General features: G+C 43.3%; 1 protein-coding gene across 3 annotated transcripts in view; it reads left to right on the forward strand.

The window, feature by feature from the left end:
* The window catches only part of MICU3 (mitochondrial calcium uptake family member 3), a 258,476-nt gene that overhangs the window by 154,369 nt on the left and 88,934 nt on the right, over positions 1-15,173 (forward strand). For all 3 annotated transcript variants that reach the window (XM_075347080.1, XM_075347078.1, XM_075347079.1), the window contains exon 6: positions 5,372-5,454. In XM_075347080.1, the coding sequence (XP_075203195.1) occupies positions 5,372-5,454 (83 nt within the window). The remainder of the gene's footprint in view (positions 1-5,371; positions 5,455-15,173) is intronic.

A 15,173-nucleotide genomic window follows, 5' to 3' on the forward strand; every position in this document is an offset into this window, starting at 1 on the left:
CCACTAGTGGTGATAACTGATCATTGAAGGTCTTAGGGTAAGTGAACACAGTGAGTTTTTCGCGGCGTTTTTGCGCTTTTTTTCGGGTGCGTTTTTGCCCAGAAAGCTGCATGACTTTGCTTCCCCAGCAAAGTCTATGAGTTTTCATTTTTGCTGTCTGCACACAGCGGTTTTTTTTTAGCTGCGTTTTTGTGGTGCCCACAAAAACGCAGCATGTCAATTATTTTTGCGTTTTTCACTGCGTTTTCCACCCATTGAGTTCAATGAGATGTTCAAAAACGCAATGAAAACAGCAAATTGAAAATATAGCTGCGTTTTAGTGCGTTTTTATTACTAAAAACGCAGCTATAAACGCAAGGGGTGGGTAGTAAAGTGACATGTACAGGAAGAGGATTCCTTCTGTCAGTAAACACAGAAGCGTGAATCCTCCCGGTACCGCCACTGCTGCTTCCATTTCCCGCCCGGTGCCATGTCCGCTCCCGTGCAGGAGGTGGAAGCGGCTGCTAAATCAAAAGTGAACCGTAGAAAAATGTCATACTCACCTGTCTGCAGACTCCCGGTGCCATGTCCACTCCCAGCTCCTCTCCCGGTCCCGCCACCCCCGCTCCGGCTGTGTGCCAGCTCCCAGGCACGTCCGATAGCTGCATGACCTGGCCGTGAGGACCTGGCAGTGATCACCTGATGCAGTCACCTGACGCATCAGCTGATCGTAAGTCTCGCGGTGACGCCCCATTTTACCGCCGAGTGACTGATTCCCCGCCGCTTGCAGTCAGTTCATGACAGCTGCAGACAGGCCGGGGTGAGCTCCGGAGTTCAGGTGAGAGCACCGGAGATTAGCCCGGGATGTCTGCAGCTGTCATGAACTGAATGGCAAGTGTCGGGGAATCAGTCACTCGGCGCTCGCTGTCCAGGCTGCACGCCAGAGCTCAGGTGAGAGCTCCGGAGTGCAGTGCAGGTACCTGAATCCAGGCCTGACATTACTGGAGATTCCTCTGGTAGCCAGTCCGACGCTGCATAGAAGTGTTTTTTGTTTTTTTTTTCACTGATGCATCAGCTGATTGTATGAACTGCTTTTATACAATCAGCTGCTGTCTCATGTGATTCAGGCCTTGAACCTGACACATCATCTGATCGCTTTGCCTTCCAGCAAACCGATCAGATGATATTGGATCCGGATTGGACGGCGCGGGACCCTTGACCCATGATTACTGCGGAGTGGGGTTCTTTATTTCAATAAAGATGGAGTCACTAATTGTGTTTTTATTTTTAATAAAAATATTTTTCTGTGTGTTGTGTTTTTTTTTTTTTATCTTTACTAGAAATTCATGGTGGCCATGTCTAATATTGGCGTGACACCATGAATTTCGGGCTTAGGGCCAGCTGATAATACACAGCTAGCCCTAAGCTCATTATTACCCAGCGAGCCACCCGGCATCAGGGCAGCTGGAAGAGTTGGATACAGCGTCAGAAGATGGCGCTTCTATGAAAGCGCTATTTTCTGGGGTGGCTGCGGACTGCAATTCGCAGCGGGGGTGCCCAGAAAGCTTGGGCACCCTGCATTGCGGATTACAATTCCCAGCTGCCTAGTTGTACCTGGCTGGACACAAAACGTAGGCGAAGCCTACGTCATTTTTTTTTTAATTATTTCATGAAATTCATGAAATAATAAAAAAAAAAAAAAAAAAAAGGGCTTCCCTATATTTTTGGTTCCCAGCCTGGTACAAATAGGCAGCTGGGGGTTGGGGGCAGCCCATACCTGCCTGCTGTACCCAGCTAGCATACAAAAATATGGCGAAGCCCACGTCATTTTTTTTGTTTGGGGGGGGCAATGAAATCCTGCATACAGTCCTGTAAGGAGGATGCTGAGCCTTGTAGTTCGACAGCTGCTGTCTGCTCTCCTGCATACACTATTGGATGGAGGATGCTGAGCCTTGTATTTCTGCAGCTGCTGTCTGCTCTCCTGCATCCACTAGTGGATGGAGTATGCGGAGCCTTGTAGGTCTGCTCCCCCTGACTCTCCCTCCAGCATACAGTCCTGGATGGAGCATGCTGAGCCTTGTAGTTTTGCAGCTGTCTGCTCTCCTGCATACACTAGTGGAGAATGAAGAATGAATGAAGAACATATGGAAGAAGGAAATTACATCAGACCTTTTTTTTTTTTCTTCAACAATCTAATGGCAATGTTCACTGATAAAAAAACGCAGCAAAACGCAGCCAAAAATGCACGAAAATGCGGTAAAAACGCATGCGTTTTTTCATGCGTTTTTTAAAGACGCTGCATTTCTGTGCGTTTTTAGTGCTAAAAAACGCACAAAAACGCAGCGTCAAAAAAACGCAGTGTGTGCACATAGCCTTAGCTGTGATACCTCCACAGTTCGCTTGCCATTAAGAGACTTATCTTGGCTAGTGGCGCCTTACCGGTAGTCTAAGGCTATGTTCACACTGCATTTTCAGTATACATTGAGTGTATATGCTTGGAACACTCATGGTGCATATAGCAAGTGTAACCATAGATCCGCTATTTCGCCGCACAAACATCTCCACCCTCACCTTCTGTATCCTCACCCATCCCTTGTAGACTGTGACCCCTCGCGGGCAGGGTCCTCTCTCCTCCTGTATCTGTCTGTGCCTTGTATTGCTCATGATTATTCTACTTTTCCCTATTTTGTACACCCTTTTCACATCGAAAGCACCATGGAATAAATGGCGCAATAATAATAAATAATAATAATAATTAAAAAAAATAATTATAATAGGTCCTCATTCAGTCATACACAGATGAAGAAGGGTATCCTTTTAGCCTAATTTGGCATTCGCCATACTGGTGTATGGTACACTACTATACCCTTTTTTGTCTAAAAAAGAATAAGCATACCTTTTTATAACATGGAAACCTACGGGCTATATGTGCCTCTGCATGCTCTTACATGGGCATAGATCGAAGCCTTCCATCCGAGGTTTATGTTCGGAAACTATCCTGGTGTATGCCTTCGAAGTAAAGTGTGATCATGATTTGAGCAGAGTTTGATACATTATCTTTAACCTAATGGGTCCTGGGCAATGTAAAAAAGAAAAAAAACATGCTCACCAATCAGACTGGTAGCTCTGTTATGCAGCCTTTTGGTGTGAACGTCCAGCAGAGGTGCCACGTGACTGTTGATCATCTGCAGCCTTCATATTTCATATGAACAGTGGTCATATGATGGCCATGCTGGATGTTGATGCTAGGGAACCAACACAATACAGGCTGCAAAGGTGTGGCACCAGTCCAGTGAAGGAGTAAAGATTTTTAACGTAGAAGTCCATTGGTAATGGGACTAGAGGATGGTGCGGTGGGGCTCCTGGGTAGAACATCTCCTACAATGGCACTTATAAATAAGACCTGGGATAGGCTGAAAAGGGTGAGAGGGGTGACCCGGTTAACTAAGTTTACACCTATCTGGGATAACAGTAATCTCCCGGAGATTCAGAAAATGGGGAATATTGAGGAGTGGAGACGCAAGGGTGTGATATACATGCATCAGATATTGGACGGAGGAATTGTGAAATAGTTCCCACAGTTACAGAGCGAGTTTCAGTTACCGGCGTCCGGCTGGCTCCACTACAGACAATTAAAACATGCGATTGCAGCCCAAGCGGCTAAACAAAGTGTGGCCATACAGACTGACCTGGTACTGGAGTATGTGTGTAAGGGCGGAGGAAGCACTAAAGGGATCATTTCTGGCACATATAAAGATATACTACATACCTTTCTTTTAGAATACCCAATTAAAACTAAATCTAAATGGGAGGAGGAAGTTGGGCCGATAACGGAGGAGGTGTGGGAGAGTATCCTGGAGTATGTCCCTAAACTTTCCATGAGCGAACCGGCCAGACTGTCTCACCTATACGTGATTCACCGGGTATATAGGTCTCCCTTACTGATGTTTAAAATGGGGTTGAAAAGGAATTCGGAGTGTCCAAGGTGTCAGGGATCTGACGCAGGTATTTTTCACATGATGTGGTCTTGTCCGAGACTGGTCTCCTTTTGGACTAAGGTTATCCACAAGATAGGAAGAACATATGGGTGTGTCCTCCCCAGGGAACCAGTGATATGCCTATTGGGATATGTTGAGGAGCTTGGGGTGGAAAATACTATGAAAATTGTCATTGCTAGGCTGCTGTATGCGGCAAGAAAGCTAATTGCCAGGTCCTGGATTAAAAAAGACCCCCCGACCAGGGGAGAGTACATTAAAAGGGTGAAATGTATTCTTCAGCTGGAACGGGGAGTGTATGAAAGAAGGGGGAATGTTAAAATGTTTGAGAAGCTGTGGTCTCCTTGGCTACAATGCGAATAAGACGAGTGATGGACCAGTAAACGGGTCTGGGACGGGGATAGCCGTCTGAGACCTCTGATGTGTATGTTTTGTTTTATTTGTGTTACTAGTTGTTCCTCCTGCACAACGGGATGGTTGCTATACTACAGTTGAAGGGTATCCTAAGTGTGTACTAAATGGGATGTAGTATCGGGGAGAGGTGTTGCTGCCGGGGTCGGGGAGGGGGCGGGAGGGGGAGGGGGAGTTAAAGGGGTAATAGATGTGATAAATTTAATTTGGATGCCGATTTGTTATTCTGTTGTATGCATTCTGTTTTAATAAAAAAGTATCTGATTTTAAAAAAAAAAAAAAAAAGATTTTTAACGTCTTACATTGTTGCTTGCCCATTAAGGGAGTGTTCATACTGATGAGTTAAAAAAAACCCACATGTTTTGATAGGAGAGTTGCAGAGTTCCTGCCCCAAGAACTCATGAAAAAAACTCATTGTGAACACACCCGAGTTTAACATTTTATAGCAGAAGAGAACCCCTTCAAAACTTATATTAAATGGTTTAACTATTTTATTTTTTTACTATGGGCATAAGAACTAATGGGCAGGTAGTTTCTTACCACCTGCCTGTTCTAGCCAGTGCTGGCTTAAAGCAATCACGGACTGCTCCTGTCAGTGATTCTGCTGCTTCACGTCAACAGAGCAGCTCTTCCTCTTCCAGGTTGCTCTGTTGACGGGATGTGACTGCCGATGCCATGCTGATTGATGTCCGGCTCCCCACATTTAGTCAATTGGGAGTCGACTGTCAATCAGCATGACTCTTGCAGTCATCCCCCATCAACGGAGCAGAGCTGAAGAGAAGTGACTGCTATGCTAACGTGACATCAGTGGAAGTTGCAGAATCGCCAGCAGGAGAGGTCTGTTAACTACATGCTAGTTAGTTCTTCGGTCCATAGTAAAAAACTGAAATAGTCCCAGATAACCTTTTGAATTTTGGAACTGTATACAAAGGGGAAATACATATATCATATTACTTTTTGACAAACCTGTTTAAACCTTTCTCCAGAACCTCATGCTGGATTCAAGATTGCCTTCAATATGTTTGATACAGACGGGAATCAGATGGTGGACAGAGAGGAGTTCTTGGTGGTAAGTTGCACACTTTCCACACCAGATTGTGGATTTTGAATATAGCATGTAGATATATTAATATATACACAGATGTATCTTGTTGCCTAAATCTACATTAGAAGATTACACCTGCCCCATCAATGCCAACTCTTGCTTCAGCTTTTCAACAGCTTGTTCAGTATCAAAGTTGTTCCCTTGCTTTAAACGTAACCACATCACAAGTTCTGCTATCAAACGAAAATAAAATATGTCTTCAGTAAGTAACTAGATTAAATTGTCCAGATGTGAAGAGAGCTAATTACAGGTAAGTGGAGGAACATTAAAGGGCATCCTGCTGCAGAAGGATAGGCATTCGTCTCTTTGTTATTCACACTTGTTCCGATGGGGCTGGACAGATTAATGTTTACTTGCCATACCTGGAAACTGGCCATTCTTTATTAGCTTCCTTTTTTCCAATGGATAATTTGTTTTTTAACTGTATTTCAAACAGATTGTCTGTAATCAAAGTGTAGAACTTGCCTTACACCGACATCAAAAGAAATGTGGCTTTCTGAAAAAGATCAGAGAATTCTCCATTTTAGTAAATATAAGGTTATGTGAAGATATATAATACTGTGACGTCTATTAAAATTGAACATGTCACCAGCTATGAAAATAACTTCTTTGTTTGGCTGATAATTACCGGGTATTATGTAGAAACTTCACCCTGAAGACTCAAACGTATTACCTCTTTTTAAGGGGAGCACGGTTTTGCTGATATAGACATGTAGACATACGTTTAGTATTGTTCAGAGCCCAATTCTTGGTATTAGAATGCTCGATCTGAATATTGTTGTTATTCTCTTAACACGTCGGCTAATTAATTACATTTATTTCACATTTGGTGCTGCTTTAGGTCCATCATTTGAAAGCAGCTTCCCATGAGGCACATTTGTAGCAGCAGGTAGTCTTTTCTTCAGTATTGATTCCCTTCCTGTAGGCACATCCTGGTTGTGTAGAGCTTGTGATCACATATAGTGGTCAATCTTAACAGGCAGAGCTGCAGTTTATATAGTATAATGGAGGAACTGAGCTTCAGGCTGAGTCAGGAGATTAGTAATAGCCAGTGTACCGTATTTTCCGGCATATAAGACGACTAGGCGTATAAGACAACCCCCAACTTTTCCAGTTAAAATATAGAGTTTGGGATATATCGTATATACTCGAATGTAAGCCGACCCCAGTAATGTCCCCATTGTTTAGTGAAATCCCCTGCTGTACTGTCCCGTGCCGTAATGAACCCATTGTTTAATAATGCCCTCCTGCTGTAATGTCCCCATTGTATAGTAATGTGCCCTGCTGTAATGTCCCATGGAGTAATGAGTCCATTGTTTAATAATGCCCTCCTGCTGGTTCCCTTCTGTCCCCTATCTGCCGTTCTTTACACACAATAAAAGATATTTTCATCTCTCCTCCATGTCCGTGATGCCTCCAGCTGTTTCTTGCAGTCCACAGGCATACAGACTCTTCCATGATAGCGTGAATGGAGCCGCCGCTGCAGGTTGTCGTCATGGCTTTACTACAGTTGAATGCTTTACAGCGCCACAAAGCATTCAACTGCAGTAAAGTGCATCCAATACACAGGGCTGCTGCTACTATCAGCACTTTACTGCAGTTTAATGCTTTGTGGCGCTGTAAAGCATTGATCTGTAGTACAGCCAAGACGACATCCTACAGCGGCCGCTCCGTGCACGGATGCTATCACAGAGTGGTCTGTGTGCCTGCGGACTGCAAGAAACAGCTGGAGGCACTGCGGGAACGGAGGAGAGGTGAGAATATCTTTTATTGTGTGTAAAGTGATGACACCCGCCGTTTAAGACGACCCCCGACTTTTGAGAATTTTTTCAGGAGTTAAAAAGTCGTCGTATACGCCGGAAAATAGGGTAGTTAACTTGGAAAAAAAAAAATTAAACAATAGGTACTTACTACCATACAGAGGGACCCCTTAAGCACCAGCAATACATCTTTTTACTGGCCTGACTTATAAAAGAATAGCGTTCCCAAATGGGTGAAAATGCAGCAGCTGTCGACTGTCCACTATGGCTGACACGCTGCTGCATCAGTCACAATGGGTGTTGTCACTGACCATGGCCAATTAACCCCTTAGATGCTGCTGTAATTAGTGAGTTCCTCATCTAGATGGTTAATATAATAGAGTGTGAGCGGGCTCCCTCGTTAACCCAATTTTCATTCGGAGATGATGATTGTGTGTTACTGATGGTTGCCATAGCAATTCAAGTCTAAATTATGGCCTCGTAGTCTGGTGACTTTAGTGGCCTGTTCAGAAATTAGCAACATTTAGGTGGTAAAAATATTTTTCTAACTTCCGATATTTTCATAATTAAATGCAAAACATATTTACTTACATTTACCATTAACAATACAACGTATTAACAGTACAATGTATTACAAAGAAAACAGTCTCAAAATCGCTGGGATGTGATGAAGCATTCTAGAGTTATAATATCATAAAGTGACATATGTCTGACTTTAAAAATTTGTCCTCATGACTATGGGCGTAAGATCCCAGCTAGATATGATTAATATTTCCTATTAGTTACATTTGAAATTAACAGTTTGCATGTCTGGCATTGTCCAACATTACTTAAATTGTGAACATTTAGCCATATTTGCAGTTATATTTTCTCCCTCCATCTTTTGCATTTGACATTCACAATTGTCCTAAAAACATAGATATTTGAGTTATGTGGGATATTCACTGAATGGTAACAGGGAGAATATACTATGACTATAATAGCACAAACAGGTACCATGTCTAGCATGCATCTTGGACATCTTCGAGGTAAGACCACCATACATGTTAAAGGGGGTGTTACACGCAATATCGCTAGCGAAAAAACTCGCCCCCGTCGTTTGTGCGACACGGGCAAATCGCTGCCCGTGGCGCACACAACCGTTTGGAGCCGTTACACGTACTTACCTGCCTAGCAACTTTGCTGTGTCCGGCGAATCGCCTCCTTTCTAAGGGGGTGGTTTGTTCGGCGTCACAGCGGCGTCACTAAGCGGCCGCCCAATAGAAGCGGAGGGGCGGAGATAAGCGGGATGTAATATCCCGCCCACCTCCTTCCTTCCTCATTGCCGGCGGCCGCAGGTAAGCTGAAGTTCGTCGTTCCCGAGCTGTAACACATAGCGATGTGTGCTGCCGCGGGAACAACGAACAACCTGCGAGATCAACAATCAACGATTTTTTGAAAAGGAACGACGTCTCAACGATAGCCGATAAGGTGACTATTTTCCATCTTTAACGGTCGTTCCTTGCTGTCACACGCAACGACGTCGCTAACGATGCCGGATGTGCGTCACGGAATCCGTGACCCCGGCGATATATCATTGGTTACGTTGTTGCTTGTAACGGGGCCTTAAGACAAATGTTTTGGCCAATCGTCTACTGCAGGGGTTTCAAACACATGGCATGCGGTTTTCGTGTGGCCCCTGAGGCTGCATCACTGCCTGATCCACGGGGCTGCCGACACCAGCACTTCGTTTCAGCTGAATGTTCGTCCTAGGACGCACATTCAATTGAAATGTATTGTGAAGCAGAGAACAGCTCTCTGCACCAAAATATCAGCCACTGCTGATCTGAGCCGTCAATAGATATCGCACTGTCTTTGTGTACATCGCACGGTGCCCAGCACGCAGAGTCTAGGCCAGCCCCTGAAATGAGTATTATTGATGATGCTTTGTCTCTGGCAGGAAGTAAAGTATACGGCAGTGACCGTAGCCTCTGCCCCTGCTCTGATGATGCTTTGTTTGAGTATCCCACCATGCACTCGAATTCTCAAACAAAGCATCATCAGAGAGGAAATAGGGAGAAAAAAAACGGTAGCAGTTAGATAATGTAGTTAGGGAAGGATAAGGAATTTTTAATGCACGTATATTAGAAATTAGTTTAGATTATGGCACTAAATATATAGGGATTTAGATGAAAAATTACTTTGGCCTTTTGCCCACCTCTTTAAGTGTGGAGTGTGTGCACAGGATTGAGCTTGGTGTATTTGTAATGCCATGACTGCATGGAAATTCTTGAATAGTTAACAGATTAATATTGGCATTTTTCCCACACAAAAGTATGTTGATTTGCAGAAGCCAGGAAAGTTTACAAACTCGTCCCGTAATAAATAATCCAGCTGTCATGTTTCACGGTAGTCTGGATAATTGCACATAGAGTATACATAGCCTCACATGGTTCTTTCTTAAGCCTGTTTGCCTCTTACTTTTAAGCGAAAAATAACAAAAATATTCCAGGTTTTTTTTTACGATTGCTAAATCTATTTCAGGTTTCGATAGGGCTCAAAGTAAACAACGATACAAACTGTATTACCAGCATTAGTTTCCCCCATTGAGAAAAGCTGATTGCAGAGATTTACTAATGTTAAACCTGATGAAATGAGCTGCATGTAGGGACAACTTCACTTAAAAGTGGGTAGAGATCCCATGTGCCAGTCATGAGAAGTCTATCGGAGAAGCGATATGCAAATCAGGTTGGAAGTATGGCCTGGAGCATTCATCCTGGCTAAGCTAGATTTATCATGACCGGCATAACAGATTTCATTTCAAAAGGTACTGTATTTGTTTCATGGACAAGCGTCTACTGACCCATATCACTACCATCATACAGTCAGGGCCAGAAATATTTGGACAGTGACACAAGTTTTATTATTTTAGCTGTTTACAAAAACATGTTCAGAAATACAATTATATATATATAATATGGGCTGAAAGTGCACACTCCCAGCTGCAATATGAGAGTTTTCACATCCAAATCGGAGAAAGGGTTTAGGAATCATAGCTCTGTAATGCATAGCCCCCTCTTTTTCAAGGGACCAAAAGTAATTGGATAAGGGACTCTAAGGGCTGCAATTAACTCTGAAGGCATCTCCCTCGCTAACCTGTAATCAATGAAGTAGTTAAAAGGTCTGGGGTTGATTACAGGTGTGTGGTTTTGCATTTGGAAGCTGTTGCTGTGACCAGACAACATGCGGTCTAAGGAACTCTCAATTGAGGTGAAGCAGAACATCCTGAGGCTGAAAAAAAATAAAAAATCCATCAGAGAGATAGCAGACATGCTTGGAGTAGCAAAATCAACAGTCGGGTACATTCTGAGAAAAAAGGAATTGACTGGTGAGCTTGGGAACTCAAAAAGGCCTGGGCGTCCACGGATGACAACAGTGGTGGATGATCGCCGCATACTTTCTTTGGTGAAGAAGAACCCGTTCACAACATCAACTGAAGTCCAGAACACTCTCAGTGAAGTAGGTGTATCTGTCTCTAAGTCAACAGTAAAGAGAAGACTCCATGAAAGTAAATACAAAGGGTTCACATCTAGATACAAACCATTCATCTATTCCAAAAATAGACAGGCCAGAAGTAAATTTGCTGAAAAACACCTCATGAAGCCAGCTCAGTTCTGGAAAAATATTCTATGGACAGATGAGACAAAGATCAACCTGTACCAGAATGATGGGAAGAAAAAAGTTTGGAGAAGAAAGGGAACGGCACATGATCCAAGGCACACCACATCCTCTGTAAAACATGGTGGAGGCAACGTGATGGCATGGGCATGCATGGCTTTCAATGGCACTGGGTCACTTGTGTTTATTGATGACATAACAGCAGACAAGAGTAGCCGGATGAATTCTGAAGTGTACCGGGATATACTTTCAGCCCAGATTCAGCCAAATGCTGCAAAGTTGATCGGATGGCGCTTCATAGTACAGATGGTCAATGACCCCAAGCATACAGCCAAAGCTACCCAGGAGTTCATGAGTGCAAAAAAGTGGAACATTCTGCAATGGCCAAATCAATCGCCAGATCTTAACCCAATTGAGCATGCATTTCACTTGCTCAAATCCAGACTTAAGACAGAAAGACCCACAAACAAGCAAGACCTGAAGGTTGCGGCTGTAAAGGCCTGGCAAAGCATTAAGAAGGAGGAAACCCAGCGTTTGGTGATGTCCATTGGTTCCAGTCTTAAGGCAGTGATTGCCTCCAAAGGATTCGCAACAAAATATTGAAAATAAAAATATTTTGTTTGGGTTTGGTTTATTTCTCCAATTACTTTTGACCTCCTAAAATGTGGAGTGTTTGTAAAGAAATGTGTACAATTCCTACAATTTCTATCAGATATTTTTGTTCAAACCTTCAAATTAAACGTTACAATCTGCACTTGAATTCTGTTGTAGAGATTTCATTTCAAATTCAATGTGGTGGCATGCAGAGCCCAACTCGCCAAAATTGTCACTGTCCAAATATTTCTGGACCTAACTGTATATAAAAGCATGCCAGCACTTTTTCTTTAAAACTCATAGCGTAAATAAAGCTATGTTCACATCTCCTGTGGACAAAATGATGCAGTGTTTGTCCTATTATGTTTTGTACAATAATGCCACCATGACACAAACCTTACAGATACCTTCATAGACTACGCAACTTTGAAATTGCAATGCCAAGAAGGAACAGTCATGGAATTATAGAAATTACAGGAACTATGGAATTGGAAATAAAATGTTTAAATCATCATTTAATCAGTATGAATGAATACCACGAGCAGAAATACCCATGCTCGCTTACGCCTTGGCTGCTACCAGTGACGTTATTAATGGTTACATAGTTACAGTTACATAGGTTGAAAAAAGGCCGAGGTCCATCTAGTTCAACTTTTTTCTACCAATTATACATTTTTTGTCACCAAATTTTTTAGAACCCACAATGTTATGCGATCTGCCATTATTACCTCTTGTGGTAGGGCATTTCACAGTCTGACTGCTCTAACTGTAAAGAACCCTTTCCTATTTATCTGACGGAATCTTCTTTCTTCTACCCCTAATGAACACCCCCTAAACTTTAGTATTGTCTTTGGAAGGAATAAGATATCTGCCAGTCCATAGTAGTGATCACACATATATTCATACATATAAATGAGATCTCCGCTGAAACGCTTTGTTTTTTTAAGCTAAACAAGCAAAACTTTTCAAACCTCTCATCATATGGGAGGCCTTTCATCCCTTGTAATAATCTAGTTGCTGTCTTTGAATTGACGCTAACTTCTGAATATTGTTTTTAAAATGTGGAGCTCAAAACCGGATCCCATATTCTAGATGTGGCCTTACAAGTGATTTATAGAGCAGTAGCAATACGTTGGAATTGCGGGATCTAATCTCTCTTCTTATACACCCTAAAATCTTGTTTGCTTTAGCAGCTGCTGGCTGACATTGAGTACTGCTACTCGGCTTACATGTAACTAGAATACCGAAGTCCTTCTTCTGTTCTGTAGTCCCGAGTTTACTTCCATTTACTATATATGCAGCAACAGGATTACTCTGGCCTAAGTTCATTACTCTAAATTTATCAACGTTAAACCTAATTTGCCAAGAGTTTGGCCATTTAGACATCTTATCCAGATCGTTTTGTAATATTTTATAGTCAAGGTCAGTTTTTACATAGTTTGGTGTTGTCAGCAAAGACTGATACTTTCCCTGCAGTCCTCACTGCTGAGTATATACCATTTAGAGAATGTACCATATTTGACTACTCTTTGTTTCCTATCTTATAGCCAATTCCTTACCCATCTGAGTATGGCTTCTCCAAGCCCTTTCTTCTGAAGCTTTATTACAAAACTGTTATGTGGTACAGTATCAATTGCCTTTCCAAAGGCCAAATAAATGACATCTGTGTTACCAATATCCAGATTTGCACTTACTGTAGATAGCCTCCCACATGTAAAGGCTACGGTGATATAGAAAAACACAATACAAAGCCAGAAAGGACAGATTTCAGCAAAGGTGAGGCCCAAACTATATAGAAAAGGATAGGAAAGAGCAACTGTCTGCAGCCGTAAAAACCCTATTAAATACCAGCACTACTGATATGAAAAAATCCTGAGGTTACTAAACCTCTCCCCCACTGTACCAGCACTCAGATGTTACTGGGATCCAAAAAACACTAATACAGATGAGGGACTGAAAAATACCAAGCATGACTAAACACAAATCATGCAGAATCATGGAGCTAAGTATACAGACACTCCCAGCAGGGAGTGATCCATTCCACCACAACTCCACACAGACAAATTAAGAATCAGGCATAGTATCAAAGCAGAACAACAACAAAAGGTGGTAAACAAATAACAGAGGTACAAGACCACTTATCTGAGGGAAGTTCTGGAAGTGAGCAGAGCTGGTTGCAAAATGTCCTGGTCACACAGGAGCAATTGACCACCGGCAAGTAACAAGAGAAAGCTACTAAGTTAAATAGCCGAGTCAGACCCTGATTGCCAGTCCTCTGCAGGTGTGTCGTTTCCATTCCACACATCAACTGCACTGCCAGCACTGACCACAAGAGGGAGCTCCGAACTGGAAAACAAATTCACACCACTCCCCCCCTCGATTCTAGTGTAAATAAACCTCCATCCGTCTTACTACATTTTCCCAACACAGCTGCACCCTCCCATACCGTAAAGCCTGTAGCCGATCGAGAATTCGGCTCAGTTTTCCATGAAAACAAAACCCTTCCTTCCTGTACCAATTTCTTAGCCACTTATGATCTCCCTAAGCTCCGGTAGTCTATCTATTGATTCTCGTGTCACCATTATTGTTTCTGAAAACAACACCTTGGAGGTTCTGTTTCCTAGTTTGTTGTAATCTTTTTTTAAGGACCTTCCACCTCCCTCTTTTGTTACCAATGTGAACCTTGGCCGCTGGTTTTTCTGAGGAATGTTCTGCCATGCTGAATGCACATGAGAAAACCAGAAAACCATTAAGGGGGGCATTACACGTTGCGACATCGCTACCGATATATTGTCGGGATCATGTCGTTAGTGACACCCATCGGGCGCCGGTAGCGACATCGCAACGTGTAAATCCTAGGTGCGACGATGAACAAGCACAGAAGCGTACAATATCGCTGATCTGTGTAACGTCGTTCATTTCCATAATGTCGGTTCGACGTTGTTTGTTGTTCCTGCAGCTCCACACATCGCTGTATGTAAACCCGCAGGAGCGACAAACATCATCTTACCTGCGTCCCAACGGCAATGCAGACGGGAGAAGGTGGGCGGGGTTATGTCCCGCTCATCTCCGCCGCTCCGCTTCTATTGGCCGGCCGATTAGTGACGTCGCGGTGACGTCGCTGTGACGCCGAACGCACCTCCCCCTTGAAGGAGGGATTGTTCGGCAGTCACAGCGACGTCGCCGAGCAGGTATGGGCGTGTTAACCTGCCGTAGCGATTATGTGCGCTACGGCAGCAATCACCACATATCGCATGTGCGACGGGGGCGGGTGCTATCGCGCTGGACATCGCTAGCAATTGCTAACGATGTTGCAACGTGTAAAACCCGCCTAAGATCCCATTGTAATTGCCCACCAAAGACATCCCAGATGTGCTTTATGGGAGACAAGTCTGGAGAGTCAGCTGGCCATTGTAGCACCTTTTGCCAACACTGGCTGCTCACAGTGGCTGTAGCAACATTTGGCCTGCCTTTGACCTGTTGAAAAAATGGCTACTGGGAGACTTTGGAGAAATGGCTGTACTACTGGTTCCATGACCAAATCAATTTAAAGCAAAGCTGTTAGTGTCTCTGGAATGAAGACTGGAGGGGTTCTGCTACCTTACAGTATGCTATTCCACACCATAATCCGGGGAGTAGGATTGGAGTGACATTCCCTCATTATTGGCTTTT

The sequence above is a fragment of the Anomaloglossus baeobatrachus genome, chromosome 1, assembly GCF_048569485.1.
Source record: "Anomaloglossus baeobatrachus isolate aAnoBae1 chromosome 1, aAnoBae1.hap1, whole genome shotgun sequence".
Classification (NCBI taxonomy): Eukaryota; Metazoa; Chordata; class Amphibia; order Anura; family Aromobatidae; genus Anomaloglossus; species Anomaloglossus baeobatrachus.